Raw genomic sequence first — 22,922 nt, 5'->3', positions numbered from 1 at the left:
CATGCACTGACAATACTGTGTATGATCCATTCCTGAAGTTGTGCAGAAGTCTCTCTTGTCCTCCAAATTTCATTTTAATAGATGAGAAGTGCCAGTCTCCCAATCCTCCAGACCCGCAAGTTGACGAGACAATAATAACAGGAACAAATACATCACTCAATGCATTCCAGTGTTTCTTGGAATACATTGGATTTAGAAATATAACAGAAACAGGCGCTATCCAGGCATCAACGAGAGAGGTCCGTAAGGAGACAACGACGTGCGTGGAGGGAAATATAGGCTGCGTCACATCTGTTGGAGTTTATATCTCTGTTGATCTGTTGTTTCAAACAAACTTAGAAATAAGCAACTTTGAGAATGCTATAGTCATCGCATTTAATGATAAATCGGATGTGATGTCGGCTTGTAATGTCAGCGATATATCAACTTACATACGGTATTCCATTGGATTCGCTGTTCCTTCCACATGTACCCCATTCAAAGTCGACCCAATTCAGATATTCGATTTTGATAATACTTCGTATATGGTTTTATCTTACACCAAGTATGAATACAATCAAACCTTACTGGTTTATAACTCTATTGTTTCTCATCCTTCATGCCGGATTAACACCAATTTGAATTGCACACTAACCGCCATCATCAATCCCTCAGATTTTGTCACATCACCTGAGAATGATATCATCCACCTGATTGCGTCCAACAGAACCTTACAAAGTGACGAGTACGTGCTTTTCATAGACGGCACAATCCAAGTATGTTCATTGGCCCCGACGTCATCTCGAGTACCTCGAAGCGCATTGGACATCATTGCAGCAGTTTGTAGTTGCTTATCCGTCATTGCCTTAATAGCTACTTTAATAACGTACCTTTTGTTTGCTACCTTGCGGAACCTTGCCGGTAAAGCTGTTATGAATCTCGTTGTCGCCTTATTATTTGGTTATCTCGGTCTTCTTTTAGCCGGCTTCTTTTTATTCAGTACAGCGGCATGCGCGGCATGGGCCGCTGTGACACACTTTTTCTGGATTGCAGCGTTCACTTGGATGATGTTATTTGCATTGAATATTGCCAGAACCTTCTCTAGAAGAGGAGTTTCTGTTCGCAGTGGAGGAGGGCATTCATTGTGGAAATACATGTGTTTTGGTTGGACCGTCCCTACCGTCATAATTGTCATATGCCTTTCGTTACACTTCTGCCAATGCACACCCATTAACCTCCATTACGGCAGTGTTGACGAAAACACCTGTTTCATACGAGGTCCTAAGGCTGTATTATTTGCTTTCGTGATACCAATTTCCTTCTTGTTATTCGGTAGTATCAGCTCCTTCATATTTATGGCGATTCAGTTGCGGAGGCAACGCAGTGCTAGCAAGTTGGCCAGAACTGGTGGAACGATAGAGGAAATCTCGTATGAAGTGGTTATATATTTACGGGTAAGAAGAAAGTTAAGGTATATTTAAAGTACAGCCTGTCTCAAAAAAAATTGTGCAAGTGAAAAGCGCCCTCTATGGCAATTAGAGAATACCGTTGTGACATAATGCTTACATCAACGTCACGGGTGCAGTCTTAGCTCTCAAATGCCGTTTGTTCTGTTCAATGTGCTTGTTCCAATTTTGAGATATGTTTATTTAACAACGAAAGGGTAAAATCACAATTGTGCCACTTTTACTAGGGAAGGGAGCTGTACATGTAAATCAATGATAGCTGATGTTGATGCACTCCTCCTTTCGGGGCGCATGCATTAGACGCATCAACATCAGCACGCGTGCATTATTTTGTCTAATATCTCTCCCAACAAGTAATACGCGTTCATTAACCTATAACATGTGCGCAATATTTGTTTGTCTTTTAACATGTCTCAAGTGACTGAGAGTACGGCATTTACCTTGAAAAAATCATTGACATGCACATGTATTTATTTTTTACAGCAGAATGTGAAATATTTATTTATCTTTTAATTGGAAAAAGTAGAAAAAGAGAATCATCATTCCTGCACCATGATAAAACAGTAAAAACAGTAAAAAAAATGTTGTATTGTGTAAATGATGCATTCTTTTGATTTCACGAAGGAACTCTTGATAAACTTGATGCTATCACTGTTACATGTAAAGCCCTCTTTCCTAGTAAAAGTGGCACAATTGAGATTTTACCCTTTCGTCTTTAACTAAACATATCTCGAGATTAAAACAAGCAAATTGAACAGAACAAACGGCATTAATTTTGAGAGCTGAGACTACGCCCTTGACGTTGATGTAAACATTATGTCACAACGGTATTTTCTAACTGCCAGAGAGGGCGCTTTTCACTTGCACAATTTTTTTTGAGACAGGCTGTATATTAAAGCAATATTATAACATTTTCAAACAAAATAGATTAGCATTTCTTTGCCATAAAATGTTAGCTTTTACTGTCAGATATATCCCTTTTATTTTTGAGCCGAACAACTACGGCAAAGCAAAGAAAATTGGAATTTACTACCAGCGCACATGTCGCCAATACGTACCACTCCTCCGGTCATGTTGTGGTACGACCCGTCGTTCTGTATATCACCGTCCTGCACGCCGTGACGTAGGCCTACTGTGTGTTATGAACATCGTGTATGCGTTCGACTAATAATTCCATCGTAATAATAAAGCGCTGAATCAGCCATTTATTCAAAATCACGGATTTTGACAAAACTACAGCACTTAGAATCTTGATTTTTGCAGGGTATATTGGTTTAATAAAGTACAATTTAATCGTGTAAAAAAAGGAATTTTAAAAATTCAGTGAGGGCGTCTTCCTCAGCAAATGTTATAATATGGCTTTAAAGTAAAAAGTCTCTCATTCAGGATCAACCCCAGATCTGCTCATATAATACTGATGCAGTTCTATACGGTCATGGTGGTAATTAATAAACAAAATGCATCTGATAAGTATACCGAAGGTTCGGGATCAATCACCGATGTTCATTGGTTCTCCTTCAAATGTGAAATGACTCTCATTAACATGATTAAATAATACAGAGTGCTTGTCTTGTCTTGTCTATCCGGTTTATTATAATAAATCAAAATATAGTAATTATAATATTCATCAAAACTGTTTTAATTATTCACATCAGATCCCATGTACTTGTACGAGGTGTAGGTAAAATACACAATAAATGCCGACATTACAACAATATCATTGTGTTTTTACAGTTAAGCGGTGTCATCGGAGCCACATGGATCTTCGCATACTTGTACATTCTCATACCAGGCAATGTTGCTGTAAGTTATATCTACATCATCTTGAATTCCCTTCAAGGAGTCTTCATCTTCTTAGCTTTTGGGTTTACAAGTCGTGTCCGAACTATGTGGAAGGATAAGATCCAGGAGATTACATCAAGTACAAAATCAACAGGGACATCAGGAAGAAGTGGAGGACATATGAAATCCGCTGAGCATCTACAAATGGAGCCATCGGCTACCAAGTTTGGTAACACGAACACTGGTAACACATGAATGAATGGATCAATCTGTATGGGTATACAAGTGCTTATTACGATTCAATTTCTTATAAATATACCAGATTACACTATATTCCACCTCAAAATACCACCCAAAAGGTGATGATAACCATTCCCCATGATGTGGCCTCTGGTACTCTACAAAAATCAAGCTTGATTATACAATATTAGTTGGTCCAAAATGCTGTAAACATAGTTTACCTTATTATTTGAAAGTATAGCACTTCAAAGTTATTACACTCTTTGTTTGTGGGTAGTTAGTGAGGGATGAAATCAAAACTCGACCGCTGGTTACCATGGTTACCGGCGGTAGAACCGCGTTCCGTTGTTAGAACAATAGAAACCGACTCCAATCGGACGGAATCGCCTGGAACCGGTGATCGACCGCCGGGCGACTTTTGATATGTATCCCTAAGGCAATAGAAACAAATTAGTTCGATCTTTCGATCGACCATCGATGCTTGTTCGATCCGTGTTATTTATGAAATCAATTAATTTACTATTGTTAATTATCATAATATAGTAATTATTGCCTTTATTGATATTGACCGATATGAATGTAGCATTAATTCTTATTAATTAGTTGATAGTTCATTGATAACAGACATCGAAGCAGCATCGACGGTCGATCCAAAGATCGAACAAATTTGTTTCTGGTGCCTAAGCCTCTGTTTAATAACTGACTATATAATATAGCCATATCAGAGTTGAATGGCTTTGGATCAGAGGATGATTTAAGCACTTCCCAGCAAGTCTTGCGGTTAGCACAGCTGTGTGAGTGAACATGACACCACTGCCCGCCCCCACTGCATACACACGTGCATGGTTAAATCCCGGGGTTAAATTTGAATTTGGACTGATATATTTACAATAAATACACATTCAAAATGCCAGTCGATTTCATATTTTATGTTATCTACAGAAGGTGTGAATTATCCTTCATGCATACATCACTTTAGATCTGAAATCGACCAAAATAAATAATGACACACGGGCAATTCTAAAACAACATCTTTTGCACAAAGTTCAATGGGATTTGAAAAGTAAAGTGGCAGTTGAAACTTTAGTGATAACACTTTTACAGTGCATGATGGGGCTTCCTTAAATCATCCTCTGGCTTTGGATACACCATTTCCATTTGTACTTATGATTCGATTTCAATCATTTAGAATGTTTAATTGCTGTATTTTAGCAGATGTACTTTTAAATGCCAATTTATATTATGTCGTAGAGAAGATCAACCAGACTCGTGTTCATTTGGTTCGTTTCCTGTTTGGGGGCAGTGGGCGAGGTACGATGCTCTTTAAGCTTTTTAAAAACCTAAAAGCTCTTTCGGAACTGTAATATATCATCCACAGTATAATATCTCGTATCGGCATCCAATCTTAATTGGAAAGTCGTCATCACATTTCAAATTCTGGATACTTCAACTTGGTAGCATGGATTTGTTATTGTGTAATACAACATTGCTACAATCCACTTAGTTAACACTCTGCACGTCAATAACGCTTCCATGAGTAAGGCGCGAATGGATGCAAAGACCCAGGGTCGAATTCAAATTAGAAGGCAAGGTTGCTACGTTAAGGTTCCAAGTAAAAGTGTCGGATACGTGCCGTTAGATTAGGTCCAACTGTTGTGTTCAGAGTCTCTGGTCGGACAATACGTCCTTAAACAGCAAATTGGAGTACATGTTCATATAGCTCTAAACAGTGACCGGAGACACTAACTAACTGACGATTCCACTATCAGACCGTAATACAAGTCCACAATCAACCATCTTGGATTTATAAAGATAATCAAAGTCTTCGTTATGTGACACTCTGAATACTTCACGCCAGTCTAGATTGTAGATTGAATAACCTGTATTATAGAAAATTAACAATACAAATAATATAACAGTACTATTGTACAGTGCAATAGTAAATATTCTCAGTTAACCATGTCGTTAAAATCACAAAGATTTGAAATAAATAGTTTACTGGTACTTACTGTTACAACTTGTTACTTTGCGTCTGATACCACCAGACTTCATCAGGCAACTGACCTGCTGGGCTAGTCATGTGATACTTGAAAACGACTAGGGATCTTAAGGACCCAGGTCATGCTATTGACACCGAGGACGTAGTGACTCTTGATAAGGAGGAGCAGTGGCACAGGAGAGGTATCAAGGAAGCCATCTGGGAGAGAGATGAGCAGTCGTCTCTTAGCAAGAAAGGGAGACTGTGACACAACTTCCCGGCACAACTTATTACACGTATGGGACCCGGCTATCAAGAAGGTCCCCAGTCGTCTTCAAGTATCACATCACCAGCCCATCGGGTCAGTAGCCTAATGAAGTCTGATGGTATCAGACGCAACGTAGAAAGTTAGTTCCTTAATTTACATCTTTGATACGAACTTCCCCGTCTAACGCTGATATAAAATTGGATCGGTTGAGCCCATATTTATTGGTCAAGCTATGAGTTTTAAAATATTGGACGAGACGTAGTCGAGTCAATTTTACAACTCATAGCGAGACCAATAAATATTGGGCGTAAAGCATCAATTTTATCATTATTATGTTTTGGATCCAATATTATCACAACTTGGATCCATCAAAACATAATAATGGCACAAAGTGGATAAGATCGTTTTGTATTACCCCACCCAGCAGTGTATGCCACGTAATTATCTTCCCCAAGAAAAATTTTGGTAATAACGTCATTATATCGGCCCATAGTGGTCCTTTAATAATCTACCGAAATATCTGTTTTGCACGCACTCATGACATTCATGTATTTTTTTACATTACCTACGAATACAATTGTTCATAACACTAGATATATCTTTAAAAATGGAAATCACTAATAAATGCGCAATTGATACAAGCTTTGATATGTCCAATACTGAAATGCATTGCATTCGGACATCTTTATTATTGTGTTTAGCTGTCAGAAATTCTAAATTGCACAAAGGTAGGTTTGATAAAAAAATTGAATTACCTCCGAATACATGTTAAAAGCTGTGTCATTTCCACAAACTGAGAGAATAGTAAACAATAGTTAAGCAAAAGATGCAGGGTTATGAAATGTCAACAATAAAAGCAAGTATTCGTAGGTAAATTTCGGTAACCGAATGTTACCTACGAATACAATTTGACATCATGACAGTATTGTGAAACACCGCCATTCATGCCAATGCCCGTATTGGTACATAACGAAGGCCTGTATGTTTGCTATCAAATCATATGTCAATGACGCTTGCGAATTCACATACATGCCCACCATGCAAAACGGAATACGGCTTTATTGTTGAAAATATGTACTGAAATAGACTACGGTCTGCTCATTTGAAAGAAAAATCAAATTCGAAGAAGGTTAGAAGGGGATAAATACTTGGATTTGTCAGCTGTCATGTGTGTTTCATTTTAAACGTTTACCGACCTTCTGGTTTCTGAGTAATTTGTGTCCAAATTGGTTTATTCGAAGGTAACTTTTGACGTTTTCGCTAAGTTTACCTACGAATACCATGGAAAAAACGACTGTTCTCATTGTCTCATTATCTAGACAACACATTGATGGACCCTGGTATAAAGCTAATTGTAGTTGCCCTCAAACGAAAAGCCACAAGACGTAACTGACTCCAAGATGGACTTCACAAGTCTGCAATAACGGTTTTAAGCGATTTGTGTGCAATTAAGCAAATTAAAGTCACTTTAGTGCCTTTGTTTCTTACTTCAGTCCTCTTTCAACCACTGTGAACCGACATTAAATATACATGATAGAGTCTCAAGTATCAATAAACGCACATAAAGTGCTTTATAAAATGTGACACAATCTGGTCCATGGGGGCCAAAGGCGGCGAATTTCAAACTGAGATAAAGGTCAAAGTATGGAGTAAAAAAACAATAAAATACATAAGAAAATAGACATCTAAAAACTTCGTAACTTTAGAACCAAATATGCTAGATCTTTTGTGTTAAAAAACATAGGCTATTGTATGTAGAATGTAATAATTACAGTAACCCAATTTTCAAAAATGCCTCCTTTGGCCCCCATGGACCAGATCGTGTCACAAATGAAGATTTGATTGCGATATCCACCAAAAGTCTAATTCTTACCTACAAATACTGACAATGTTACTTACGAATACAGCATAATACATGACATGTGTAATGAAGTGTCCCTACCAATGGAAATTAATTGTCAAAAACTTTAAGCGGTACCCCCGGACAATATTATTACCCATATACGTATTCATTCAACAATTATTTATTATGTAAATTTGCTGTTTAACTACTTGTATATCAAAATGAAGTGTTCAAAATCTTGCTAAAAGCATCAAAAAAATTTTGATCTAAGGTAAAAGCACTTATTCATTTGGACGTACCATCTGAAAGAGATCTAAAAATTACTATTTTATTCATTCATTATCATAATATCAAAATTTGAACCTCTAAACTTAATATAGATATTGTTAAATCGCTCATGTTATCTACGAATACCCGGGTTTCTTCACCTATCATTTTGTAATGGGATAGGTATATGCGTATAATTCCTAATATTCCTGAAAACAGACATCCTACTCTTTCTTATACAATATGTAAATTGATTCGTACTCATTTGATAAATAAAATACAGAAACTGACCTAAACAACATTATCAAAAATAAACTAGCATAAATTGACTGAGATCATATTGATCGCGCTATAAAAATAAAAACAAATATTTTCTGGTTGAGTTAGCATTTTCCTGACACCCCGTGGTCTACATTACACGAAAAAAGTGTTAATGGGAATATTCCATTTGATTTAGGTTGATTAGTATTGCGATAGTGAAAGCATCCTAGTGTCATTCGTAGGTAACATTGGGTTTTGATGTCACATTTACTATCACACGTCCTGGATTTATTTTTCAAGATTAGTGATGGCACTTTTGGTTCCTATAAGGCCAACATGCCATCAATCAATGGGCAAAAGGAAAAAAATTGTGGAGACATTTTTATTTTGGACTTTTTATTTTTGGCCCGTGAACACTTTTGGTTGGATTCAACCACGTACATAGAGCTAAATTGTAAAAGCATGGAGTTTATAAAAAATTGAATGGCAATATTTTATTAACCTTATATATCTTTATTGATGTATATTATTATTTACCTTCTGAAGCCAATGATGAATTGTGGGGGTTACGTCCGTTCTTCATCGAGGTTTGAATGGAACACCTGCATGGACTTTGTTGTACATTCTTTGGTGAACACCCGAGGAAAGCATTCAACTTCGATTGAACTTCTTCGAAATCCTGAAAAATATAACAATAATTATTAAGAGTATTATAAAGTCTAACAGAGTGAGTTAGTCGGAAAGTAATTCCTATAGACAAATGAAAGGAACTAAAGGAAAAAGAGGGACGAGAGATACGGTATCGTAATATTATTGACTCCGTCTTTGATTTCCAAGTTTTCTGATTGACTAGAATAATTTAATCATTGCGTAATAATACGCCGTAGAAGTGACGTCATAATCGGATTAACTACCATAGCAATAAATGAATGCAATTTTTGAATATACCGCGCTGCACTGCAACAGGTTGCAATCATCACCTGTCTTCAATCATATAATAGATTGAATACAATACCGCTCTTTTCAAAGACACTAATCTTACAGGTGCAAGCGATTAGCATTTCTTTGACATCTATGGTTCAATGCATCGGTACCGCATGAACGTTGTAGTGCGGGGCGATATAGGCAAAATTGTATTCATCTATTGCTATGGTAGTTAATCCGATTAACTACGTCACTTCTACGGCGAAGAAGAGATTACTTACCGTGATTAATTCTTCGTGTTTGATGAACAGAACATTATGTTGATGACGTCTATTCCACCAATACAATGTATGGTCAAACCATGAACCGCCATACACTGCAATTATGATAGAGGAGAAAAGGTTAGACATTCAAGTTTACAAAGGTGAATTAGGCCCAATAAATTACTTCTTTTTTTTTGCCTAATTTTCCAACATAATTGGAATTTCAAATACACATGACATAAACAAGATAAAAACTTTGCTACTGAACGGGGAGTGTAATATTTAATATAATTTTTGATCTGTAGTTCTTTTAACAACAGGCATAAGACGCCAGTTTATTGGAAAAATTTATGCAGGAATTGATACCGGTAGTTATTAAGGTTATAATGAGTTTACAGTAATGACTTCCTTCTTAAGAAAAATGTTGTTTATCCAAATTTAGCTTTGAAATGAAATTTTGACACAGAAAAAGTAATACAAATCTATTAAAATTATAAACTAAAAACTAAAATTTTTTTTTTTTTTTTTTTTTAAGGGCCGGGTCGACCCTGAATTTGGCTAATTTTGGGTCGGTCGGTGGAGGGCAGGCAAACATTGTTTTGGCTTTTTATACACAACCTTTTGAAAGATATGACCTTAAACTTTCATACCTGGGATCAGGCCGGGATGTGAATTTCAAATGGCGACTCCATTTGCATTTGCGGATCTACACCCCTCTGTGGGATCTTGCTCTAGGGGTGTAGGCTATGGATTTAAATTGAAAGACACCCGGTACCCGGCTTTGTTGAAGGGTCCTATGTTTATTAGAAGACTTTATTACTAGACATCCTTTGAATAAGAGACAATGTGCTTTGTGGGTGAGGGTAAGAATTAGGGTTAGCTTTTAGGTTAGGATTAAATATAGGGTTCAGGTTATGTTTTAGGTTTAGGGTTAGGATTCCCGACCTACCTACCCTAAAAACTGAATTTTATGTTACGCCAATCAAACAATTTTTTTAGGCCTTAGTAGGGGAGAGCGGGGAGTGTTCGCCCTAGGGGTAGGTTCGCCCACCCCTTGTTTCTCAGCACTACGGCTATCGGGGAATTTGGTGATGGCAAAAGTAGGTGACATAGGTCATTATAAACTTCTCATATTAGCTACGCGACATATAGGGATGTGTTCATCGAACTGCAGCCAAAACAAAAAAATTACACCAAAACGTAATTTTTTCTTGCATTAATAATGTTGTATTATCATTGATACATAAATACAGATGGTTTTAATGGATATCTGTATTGGGAACATATGGGATTTGTCAAAGATTTAATGCAGTTATAAATTCCTTATTCGATTTGTATTTTGCATACCCTGAAGAAAATATAAAAATGTGCACAAGGGGCTAGTTCGCCCTTTTGAAGATGGGGCATGTTCGCCCTGTATCTTCCCCGGGCGGACTTACCCCAAACTGGAGGGCGGACCTGCCCCATCAGCGTATTATGCAAAATATTTATAATTATACCATTAAACAAGGTAATACTAATGAAAAGCATGTTTTTTAAAGTTATGAGGTATCAGTATTACTCATACCACCGTTTATGTCATAATCCATAATCTCCCCGAAGTTGTCAACATGATAGGTTTACACTCACTTTGGACCCTATACATTTTACCCTGACCCGATACCTGCAACAAATTTAGTGATTCCCCAGAAGAGAATGAAATTCCTGTAAACTCTTGCTAAATGTTTGCACTTAATATGTTATTGTTATGCAATGTTTAAACCTTTTTTTGTGACTAGGGTGAACTTACCCCACCTTATGGGCGAACCTGCCCCAATATGGGGCAAGTTCGCCACTTTGCAAAACTTTTTTGTTTGCTCTATCCTGTTGCTATTGTAAGGACTATAGTTCTGGGATTGTGGCTGTATATAGCTAAGACATAGGGCTTTCACATGGGCTAATCAGGTCATCCCTAACCTTAAAATTGACATCGCTAGGCTGGTCAGAAAAATATAGGGCGAACACTCCCCGCTCTCCCCTACTTATAAAAGTATACATTTATAGGAAGGAAACGATACGTGCAGGCAATCCAACTAGAACGGCAGATTTCTGAAAAAATTAGCAGTTTTTAAGAAAAGTGCTAAAATTGATTTTTCTTTAACTGCTGTGTCATAGTTGGATTCCTTGCATGATTTCCTTTCTGAAAATGCATGGACTTATCATCATTCCTTTAAAAGATACATTACAAATTAGGGTTATGATTATGGTTTGTGGTGCTCCTCGTATATAGGCTACTTACCATGTCCTATTCTGAAATCCTTATAAAACCGTCTCCAGGTTCTATATCGAGGTAGAAGCTCATGTTGATTCGTGATTTGATAATACTCAACGGCAACATCTTTAGGATACCTAGCTAGATAAATTATTTTTGACTGGTTCGTCAGGATACTTGGAGGAAGAATTTCTGCTGGTAGATGGGTACTGATGAGACGGGGAGATTCGTCAGCCGAAGATGTCATTTGTGGTTCATTTGTAAGCTGTAATTAAAAACGTGATGTGTGATGTGACAAAGGTGTATAAAAATTTTTGCTCTCTCCGGGGGGGGGCACGCGTCACATGCCTGTAAATAGACCCCCGTTTTGAGGTAAACTCTAACCCACCCCTTTTTCATCAGCTTAGGCCTACACCCAATGAACTCCTGTTTCAGAAGTTTGTAAATATGCACATATTTGCGCGTAAATTCTTTCTCCTCCACCCCCCCTCTCTTTCTCCTTTTCCCTCTATCTCTCCCACCTGCATTTATCACCGTATTTCCCATACACCACCGCTCTCACATCTCTCTTCTCTCCTAGAGCTATTTCTGTTTTTCTGTCCTCTGCCCGTTTATCTATTTATCTTATTTCGTCTGTTTATTGTATGTCTGCCCAACTCTCTATTTGTTCGCTGTCTTAGTCCCACGATCTCTGTCTCCTACATGTCCTCTCTTTGCCTGTCTGCAACTCCATCTGTCTCAGTTTCTCTTTTGCCAGTTCTCTCCGTCTCCCCTATCTGTCTTTATATCTGTCATTGGCTGTCTCTTTCGATCCCTATCTTTTTGCATGTCTGACAGTCTGTGGCTCGGTGTATCTATCGTCTTACCTGTCGTATGTTAAGGTGTGTACATTCTGTAGCAATGTTTGTACTTAAGTCTGTTACAGCATTATCATCCGTAGTTATCTGCCAGACAAGCTCTCGTAACCAGTGGATACCTATATCCAAGAAAGATTAAAGTATGTTGAAATATTTCCAACACGTATTCGCTATTCAATCTGTTGTCAAGTTATTTTTTATCTATATTTTGATGACATCGAACATTCATTAGAAGATAAAAAAAATATAACTTTAAACAGATTGGATAACGCATACTTGTTGCAATTAACAGAATGGTCGACTGCTGATCCGTCGGATAACGCTTTTTCAATGGGAAATGAACTTTGCTGCTTGGATGATGATGTCACGATGATGTTAGCGTTTATTCCGTATTGAAAAGCGTGTTCCGACGGATCTGCACTCGACCGGCTTCTAACGAATATTCGACATCTGATGGAGCACAGATGGGAGTATGAATCTCTGGACACTACTGGTCAACAGTATTTCTGATTGGTTGGTAACTTGTATAAGCCCATTTCAATTGCTAGCTATGACTAGGCTTCAAACTATTTGCAGTCAAACTTGCATTTGCAGACGATCTTATTAATACCCTCCTTGATTGGTTCAAAATTGGACACAATATTCATTTTGACCAATCGGCAGGTAATTCTCATGGGGTTAAATGTGTTGGTAACCATGACAACAATATCATCGAACATAACTCATGTTTATAGGCTTATGAATAAAATAAAAACTAAATTGGCAATATTTTTGTTAAATTATATATTACCAACACGACTATCATACTATAGTCTGAAATCTGTATGCCTTGCTCGAGGCAAAGTAAAATACAATTTTGTGATTTTCCCAAAAAATGTTCATTTGTGCAGGAATCTTGTTATGTTAGTTGGATTCCTTGTGCCATGTTCTTTCCGAAAATATATACTTATCATAATTACTTTAGAAATGAAATAAAAACGATATCTAAATTATTACTGCCTCGAGGAAGGCATACGGACATTTTAATATAGTTATAATGACAATAATAATTTGTTGATGTTATTTTTATTAACGTTGAGTCAACATCAACAGTTAAAATATGTAAACAAATTACATTTTTGCAGGTTAAAATTTGCCCAGTGTAAATAAAATAAAGGTTTAAAAAAGCAAAATCAATGCAAACCTAATATTTTGCGCTATATAGTATTTTGGCAAATGATAACTTTAAATGCACAAACTATATGCTTATTTGCTTAGTTCTTAATTCTGTAATAGCTAATTTGGTTTAAAAAAATAAATAAAATAGAATCCACGTCATGACGTAGATTTTAGACACGTATAATAAATCAATAATGTCACTTACCACTGCCGGGATAGCTTAGAAGAAATACGTCTTTATTTCTCGCTGTCCATTTCTGCAAATCTTCTACCGCACTCCTCGGCATTAATTTAGAAAACAGACATCCTTTATTGGTATAATATGGTCCATTTCCTTTATCTGGACAACACTCACACGTTCCATCTTCTATCGGAGAGATTGATGATGACATAGTTCTTGTAGATATTGTGTATATGTAATGTATGTATATTCCACTCGATTCCAGTTTGGCTATAAATGATTTGAAATGAAATATATTTCCAATAATCTCCGTTGCATTCCTCAAGTTTACGTACTTGCCCTCGCTTATAACAAAATAATCACTGTAAAAATCTATCGCGTTGTTCTGGTCAAATCCCGGGGTCAAATAATATATCAGAGCATAATACAGACCAGAGAGAATTGTGAACACCCAGGGTGAATAAAATAAATGTGGCAATATTCCGACGAGTTGATTTTAAAATCGAATTGATGAGTAGATGACAAACCTTAACCAAACATCATTATGACGTATACAATGTGAATCCATTCTCGTCAACAAGTGTTCAGTTCATTTCACACACTGGCGAATAAGTATAGTGCTAGTGCTATCCACATCTTTAAGATCAGGAGCAAATTAGTCATTAACAAAACAAAAGACTATGGTGACCCTAGCCTTTTCTTATGAGATTAATTTGTTTAATTAAAACCTCACATCAAATTCGTCGCGTGTAACTGATTGCTTAGTGGCTTATGGAGCTCCTAAGCAAATACACTAATACTGAAATATCGTGGAGATGATGAAGCAATATCCGCCGGAATCTTTACATTGGTCTTTGAATCGACTTTATTATGCGTACCAGGATGCATTGCGGTTTATGGTCAGTGTATATTATCCTTCCGAATCTCATAATGCACGATTTGCACGATCAGAAAGAGGATTGGGGCCGGGGGCACTTCAATTTGAAGGTGTATGGCCGGGGGGGGCACTCAAGTTTTTTTTGGGTAGGGGTGTGCCACCGCCAGTTTCGAACTTGAGGTCTAAGGAACTGATGGGCAGGTCAAAAAGGGGGGTCTAGGGAACTGATCGGCCGGTCAAAAGGGGGTCTTGGGAACTGTTTGACCGCCCAAAAGGGGGGGGGGGGGTCTTGGGAACTGATCAGCTGCCAAAATCTGAAAAATCTCGGCAACTAAACCATGCAGGCCAAACCAGGGTTCAATTTTGTTGCGTTTTTGCCACAAATTTTGAAGGAATCGATTTCACTTTGAATTGTGCATTAAATTATTAAATCAGGAGCCTCATTACGATGAAAATCTCAGCAAAGCAAAACAGCATTCGAATCAAAATTACTAGACCCTGCAGACCTACAATCTATGCTATTAGCCTACTGATAATTATAGCAGCAGCTAGCAGTATTACATAAAAGCCCTCCATAAAAACAAACCCACAAGAATATTTTTTTCAGTGCCGAAAAGAAAAACATTTTGACTACATTGAACTGCGTGAGATGATTGTGTGAAGTGTGCAGAATTTGACACCATTCCACTAGACCAGTAGATCGTAAATTACCTTTTAATTCACTGTTATGGCCAGCTGCAAAGATGTGCACACAATTATTTGAGGTACTTTTCCTCATATTTGGCAATTTTATTCCAAAAGAGATCTCAAAATCATTTATTTCTAGCAAAATGTTCATCAGCTGAAGGCATCGGCACTCAGCAGTGCAGTGCTGTTTATAACAACAAACCAGTGTTGCCACTACTAAAGGAGCCCAAAATCCCGCCCAAAGTTCACCTTATTCCTAATACAATGTGTTTCAATGGGGAAGAAATTTATGAAAAATTCCCTTTGAAGTTTTTGGGCTCGCAAAAAAGTAGCTTTTGGGCTTGAAATAGTAGGACAGAAAACCCGCCTGTCAAGATGCCAATGAGAGCGGAAATCGATGATCTGAGGGTCTGTGGAACGGCTAGAAAAATTTCGGGGCTTCAGAGCGGGCAATCAATGAATTCAGAGGGTCTAAGGAACGGCTAGCGGCTCTGAAAAAGGGGGTCGTCGCCGCGGCACATACCCGTATAGCTGGGAAATGTGAGTGCCCCCCCCGGGGTGTATGGCTGGCACTTTCGCACTAAGGGACATTCGGTGAGAGCAAAATGTATAAAAAATATGGGGTCATTGGGTGAGAGCATGGTTTTTAGCATTCGGTGAGAGCAAAATGTAAAAAATATGGGGTCATTGGGTGAGAACATGACCTTTTTTTAAATGGAATCTTTGGTGAGAACCGAAACCGCGCCACAGAAACCTCGAAAATCGAATTTTTAGTTCTAAATGGCTTCAAATTTTTTTGTTTTTCTTCAAAATAAGTAACAAAATCAGTGATAAATGAAAGTTGCTGTTTAAATTGAACTCACTGAGTGTAAGGGTCTTTGGGTGACAGATCAATAAGGGGTCTTCGGGTGACAGAACATGTGTTCCCAGCAAACACAAAAACGTTTTAATAACGTTTTAAATACGTTATATTTTGGCTTTTGGTTTAGGTAAAAACGTTTTAATAACATTAAAATGTCGGGTTATATAAAGGTCATGATAACGTTTTAAAACGTTTTGTATGAAAACACACTACAACAATATTTTTTAATGTTTTCAAAAAATGTTATTGTGTCAATACTTCAATACCATTATGTTAAAATGTTTGAACCCAGCACACACAGAAATGTTCTTAAAATTTTTTTTCTAAAACCTTTTAATAACATTTAAATGTCGGGTTATATAAATGTCATGAAAACGTTTTTAAAACGTTATTGAAAATATTTTGAGCAAACATTTTTCGCAAAATATTTTTTCAACCCCAAAATGACATTCTGTTTAGAATGTTTTGTATCAAGTTTTCAAGAATGTTTTTGGAATATTATTAAAACGTTTTTATACCCTTTATATAACCCGACATTTAAACGTTTTTTGTAAAACATTTTTGTTTGCTGAGCAGTAGATTATCAAAAATTGTTTTTTAAGGTTCTGAAAACGTTTTATACTGTTAATATACCCTTTATATAACCCGACATTTAAACGTTTTCTGACAACCTTTTATAACCTTTTGCGAATGATGTCAAAAACGTTTTGTGTTTGCTGGGTTCGTAAAAATATGGGGTCTTTGGGTGACAGCGATGCTGGGGGTCTTAACAGCCCTACATACGTACGCCTACGGGGGGGGGTTAGGGTTAGGGTCTTAGTGTTAGGGTTCATTATTGATCGGAAAATGACCCGGGGCTCTGACACTGCGAAATATTTTGATTTGGGGATGCTGATGCACCATTTGATTCTCAGAGGGGGATCGGGAATTTGGGTCACGCATGGATATTTTTCCCATCATGAGTGATGGGACGAATTTTATTTTATTTTTTTCCATTTGTCTCACTGGTGGGCGAAGCCGCGAAGTTTTTTTTTTTCTTTAGAAAACAAAACAAAACAAAAATTCCCATGTCCCCTCTTGAATTAAAATGGTGCGCCCCTTATGGATGGATATGTTGCGTTTGTATATGTTGTAAGCCTAACGAAACATCTGTAATTCGAAATGTGTCATAAGTGGGTTAAAGTTAACACTTCATATTTACAGAGTATTCTATGGGGCATTTCACACACATATTTCGATTAAAGGAGTTGGATTTCGAGGTAAAGGTCATTCAACCAAATCTGGAAATAGCAATGTGATGAATGCGGACCCGTTTCTTTTAAACAAAAATTACCTCATATCGTGACCCAGCTACGATAATTATTGCCAAAAGTATTTTTTTAAATGATTTTGAGAATAAAGTTGAAACATTTGAAAAAAAGTCTGAGGATTTTGTTGCAAACATAGCCTATACGGTATTCCAAAATGTTCAGCCAAAATTAATATGACTGATTTTACACGAATTTTGCCAAATAACGAAAACACGTCTCCAAAACGAAATTCTGGGTAGGGCGGGCGTGTAGAACAGTTTCTTTTCTTTCTTTTTTACGTCGAATTACAGATGTTTCGTTTGGATTTGTAAGCCAAAACGTGTCATAAGTGGGTTAAAGTTAACACTTAGGCCCTACTGATTATTCTCTTGGTCGGGCTGACGTCACAAAGGGGAAATAGCCTTGTAAAACCAGTGTGGGCATGTGCAGCGCATGTGCAGTTCCCCTTTCTCGAGCTGGTTGCTATGGGCGCGCTTGTGCAAAGGGGACGAAGGGGACAATGTTCCCGGATGTCCGACCGAGTGAATCCTATGAGGCACTTTAATAAATACACATTCCTCGGAATTGGTTGGAACTCATGTAGGCAGTCGATGCCAACAGGTCATTCAACCAATGCGGAGACAGCGATTTGGTGAAAATAGCAATGTGATGAATCCGGATCAGTTTCCTTTGAAATAATACTTCATATCCGTGACCCTGCTACGATATATAAATAAATGATATTGCCAAAGTAATTTTTCTGAATTTTGAGAACAAAGTAAAAATGGCTTAATCATCAGTTACGTATTTCTGATTATTCCATTTAAATTGTCCCATTATCATTTGTTCTTGTGTTAAGCTTGGTGAATATATATGTTTAAATGCATGCTTGAACTATATATAGGCCTATGGTGCGGACATAATATCACATTAGTTGAATTGTTAAATTTAAAAAATATAAATTTTGCCATAAAACGCAGTGTATTAGGCCTACCCAGCAAACACAAAAACGTTTTTGGTTTAGGTAAAAACGTTTTAATAACATTAAAATGTCGGGTTATATAAAGGTCATAATAACGTTTTAAAACGTTTTGTATGAAAACACACTACAACAATATTTTTTAAATGTTTTCAAAATATGTTATTTTAAACTATTTTTGCAAACATTTTTTTTAAATATGTTAACATTATGTTAAAATATTTGAACCCAGCAAACACAGAAATGTTCTTAAAATGTTCTTTTCAAAACCTTTTAATAACATTTAAATGTCGGGTTATATAAAGGTCATGAAAACGTTTTTAAAACGTTATTGCAAATATTTTAGGCGAACATTTTTTGCAAAATATTTTTCAACCCCAAAATAACATTCTGTTTAGAATGTTTTGTATCAAGTTTTCAAGAATGTTTTTGGAATGTTATTAAAACGTTTTTATACCTTTATAGAACCCGCCATTTAAACGTTTTCTGTAAAACATTTTTGTTTGCTGAGCAGTAGATTATCAAAAAATGTTTTTTAAGGTAAAGAAAACGTTTTATACTCTTAATATACCCTTTATATAACCCGACATTTAAACGTTTTCTGACAACCTTTTATAACCTTTTGCGAATGATGTCGAAAACGTTTTGTGTTTGCTGGGTATATCACGAATTTCTAAAACAAAAATATATAAAAAATCAAAATTATTTGATATCATCAGGACATTCATCATATATATTTTATATTCAAAATGCAATTCGATATGTCTGCTGTGCTGTCCCACAAAAAGAACGTAAAAACGTCGCTATCCGAGACCTTAAATCATTTCCTAATTTCACAGAAATTTCTTTCTACTGTGTGTCCATGGAAATATTCTCCCGCCCCTCTTCAATTCTATGTATTTAATCATAAACTTTTAGTTTGAAAGCGTGCATACAAACGACTGAAATGCATTATGGGAAGACAATATTCAGCTATATGTAAATCTATCGCGATATTCGCCTCAAGCAGCAGGTGACACGGGTATGAAGAACAGAATTTGTTACTCAATTTAGGTATCCCATCAATGTGAAAATCCTCGCAGTAAAAGTTAATTTCATTATAGAGACATGATAGAGGGGCCGGGGTGAAATAAATACTATAATGAAGAAAAGATCGGATAAGGGGGGAGAAATAACTAAATAAGTAAAATAGAATACCCCCCATATTAAATAAATGAACAAATAAAATAAATACATGAAAATATGTAGATTATAAATAAATAAATAAATGAACAAGCATAAATTAAAATAACAGAAAAATAACAAAACACACGTGATTTTATCATATTTGTTTTAATAATTCAAACAATGAAATGCACCATTTCAAAAGTTATACATTGTGATAGGTGACATTATATTTGGTTCAAATCCCGTAGCCCCCGGGCCGTATGTTTCTTAAATTAAACCATATAGGGGCCTACTCCCTTAAGAGCTACCTCTAGCTTGTAACTGTGTAATATTTAGGGGGGCTCAATCAAGGCGGTCGGCTCAATCAAGGGGTCATTTGGTATAAATGTCAAAAATGGGTCATCGGTAGCAAATTTTGAAGAAAAAAAAATCAGCAAAATTCTATTTCTTGTCAGTACAAATTTCCCATAATAATACAAATTTGCTAAAATAACAGAATTTGAAAGTTTCTGCATTATTTTGTGGCATTTTGATGATAAAATTTTAGGGAAAAAAGGAGGTAGCCGGACATAAAGAAAAGGTGGCTATCGGGTATGACTTTAAAAAAAAGGGGGCATCGGGTATATTCGACTTCAAATAAGGGGATCTATTTACAGACACATACCGTCACTTTAAAAGTAGGTGAGTGCCCCCCAGGTAATATAGATAAATGTGGTTGCCAGCAAACGCTTAAATGGCGGGTTACAGAAATGTTATAAAATGTGTCAATAACATTTTCAAAACACTGTTAAATATTACCACTCTTTCTTGCAATATCTTCAATTTATTACATTTTTTCTGAGATACAATGTGATTGAAAGGTAAAGATCGTCTGAAATAAAAGATAGCAACAATGAATAACTGTCCTATATGAGGTAGGTATAATTTCACTTCGTTGGGTAGGAAAAACCTCCAATATAATGCGTCATTGGCTCCTGAACATTAATTTTTTTAAGCAAAACCTCCTAAGAAAGCCATTGGCAGTTTTGTTTTAAACATGTTCAAGGGCCACGAGTACCTATGAGGATTTTTCTGCCCAGATGTGCTCCAGGAATACACCATCTTTAAGCAATTTCAAATATAGGCCTACTTGCTATGGTTTCAAAAGGTTAAATACGCGGGAACCAAATACGCTAAAAAATCGTAGCTTGCACTATACTGTCATACATGTCATATCTCAAATGGGAGCATTGTGCAATTTTTAGTGTCTTTGTTGTATTTCATCTTCTTATTTTATATTTCAGCATGCTTCTTTTTTATGAATGTAAATAAGATTGTAATATTGCTGTGATAATACCTCAAAATAAACATTTAATTTTACCGTGTAGATCTCATACAATTAGATGACAATAATAATGAAAAAATCACACAAGGCAGCCTTTTGAGATACGACAGTACCCGGTACATGATACAGTCGGCAAAATGTAGGTAATGGAAATAAGCTACATTCGACCACCCAGCACTGGCGTCACAAATAGGTGAAAACACTGGTAGTATTACTTCAAAAAGAATGAGTTTCAGCACTGCTTTTATGTTACAAAAACGTGTACTTATCACCTTTTTTCCCCTAAAACGTCAACACTGCTCCTTGAGGTTCTTTCTTCACCATTTCTCAATGAAATAAAATTGAAGGCCTGTGTAATATTTTCCCACAAACATGTTATTAAAAAAATCTACTACTCTTCAAAAACGTCTGTAAGTTCTCCCGAAACTAGTTCCATTGGGCTATTCATTTGTAATCAACAGTACCCCTGTGGAAGATTGTAGAAATATCTTCTACAGGGGGAGTATGTATTTCAAATGGAATAAACACATTAGGCAGCTCCATTTGAATTTCATACACCCTATGAGAAAGATTCAACTTGAATCTTCCACAGAGGGAGGGTGAGTTACAAATAGAGCTGGTTGATGTGCTAATTCCATTTGAAATTCATACTCCCCCTGTGAGAATATTTCCAAATTCTTCCAACGGGGGAGGTGGATTACGAATGGATTGGCCAATTTCATAGCAAAACTAATACTCAACAGGTTGATAATGTATAGTCAATTCTTGAATGAAAGTGGAAAGACACACACATGAACACCGAATTAAAAATACTAGTCTGTTGAGGTGCATTTATGCGATAATTCTCAGCATATAAAGCACAGTGACTATGCCTGTCGGTGAATGGTCTGTATTTCTTTCATGAACTATTGAAGTAGTCTTATCCATGTAATTTGCATACAAATAATCTCAATTAATGCAACTCAGTGGTTATGGGGGACGAAGGGGGGGCCGAGCGTCCGTCCAGATGATTTTAGCAGCCAGCTCCATCTATGCCGTGCAGAGATCGAGACCAGAAATCTGCGAATCATCTTCATGACGGGCTTCATGATCTTGAGCCCAGTAAACAACATATTGATTTGGGGCTAAATAGTGCAACATTTAAAACTGTACGGTAATAACATATGTCACCTCTATGGGGAGAATATAGTCTAAAATTATAATTTTTCACAATGCCAAAACGATGTCCACCGGGAAAATTTCATCTTTGCCCCTCCCCTCATCATGCCCATATGCCACTGAAAAAAGTGCTTTTATAAACATGAGGCGTAGTAAAAATGTTATAAAACCAACAAGTTGATTAAGCTCTACAAAAAACTTATATTCAGCCATATACGGTGGATTAGACGGAGTCGTGAAGATCTTAATCTATTTTGGTAAATTCGTAGTCACTATCTGGGTACCCTCCTGGAACAAAGTCAGAAATAAATAACAAAAGTTATTGTTAGCTGAAGATAATTCATTACTTGCGATGTATTATACTTCATAAGCATGGTCAGTATATTGATGAGAAAATAATGATAATCATGACAATGACGAAATGAAGATGATGGTGATGGTGATGACTTTAAAACATTCGGGTTGGGAATCCTATAATGATTTGATGTTAAGTACTAGTACCCAGCAAACACAAAATGTTTGACAGAAATTGTGTAAATGTTGGCTATATAAAACATTTTAATAGCATTAAAAAAAAATATGCAAAACATTCTGTTTAGAATGTTATTTATGTGTTAAAATATGTTGCAAAATTGTCTGCCCAACTATTTTACATCATATAACCCGACATTTAAATGTTATTAAAACGTTTTCGCTTTAAGAACATTTATGTGTTTGCTGGGTGCCTTCTTATGTAGATGATGATGATGATAATGATGATGATGATGATGATCAGTCCCAGAACAACGCCAAATATGGATTAAAAGACCTTTGACCTTGGATGTACAACAGCATGTTATGATCTAATCCCGGGGATCTAAT

The 22,922-nt window shown here is 36.5% G+C and overlaps 2 protein-coding genes across 7 annotated transcripts in view; both read right to left on the bottom strand.

Annotated features, from left to right (window-relative positions):
- Positions 1-4,484: 4,484 nt before the first annotated feature.
- LOC140150627 (sulfotransferase 1A1-like) lies at positions 4,485-14,446 on the bottom strand. Its single transcript, XM_072172687.1, has 6 exons — positions 13,743-14,446; positions 12,389-12,498; positions 11,550-11,787; positions 9,290-9,384; positions 8,622-8,763; positions 4,485-5,347 (listed from the first exon to the last, which is right to left on the bottom strand). Exons 1-6 carry the CDS (start codon positions 13,927-13,929, stop codon positions 5,214-5,216), a joined length of 906 nt encoding a protein of 301 aa, XP_072028788.1. The 5' UTR covers positions 13,930-14,446; the 3' UTR covers positions 4,485-5,213.
- A 5,279-nt stretch (positions 14,447-19,725) lies between these two features.
- LOC140150625 (androgen-induced gene 1 protein-like) overlaps positions 19,726-22,922 on the bottom strand; it is a 50,059-nt gene continuing 46,862 nt past the window's right edge. For all 6 annotated transcript variants that reach the window (XM_072172684.1, XM_072172683.1, XM_072172681.1 and 3 more), the window contains exon 6: positions 19,726-22,349. In XM_072172684.1, coding sequence (XP_072028785.1) covers positions 22,306-22,349 — 44 coding nt within the window. In that variant the 3' untranslated portion in view covers positions 19,726-22,305. The remainder of the gene's footprint in view (positions 22,350-22,922) is intronic.

Source organism: Amphiura filiformis, chromosome 4, assembly GCF_039555335.1.
Source record: "Amphiura filiformis chromosome 4, Afil_fr2py, whole genome shotgun sequence".
Lineage (NCBI taxonomy): Eukaryota > Metazoa > Echinodermata > Ophiuroidea > Amphilepidida > Amphiuridae > Amphiura > Amphiura filiformis.
The sequence above is the reverse complement of the archived record's forward strand: the minus strand, read 5'-3'. Positions and strand labels throughout refer to the sequence as shown.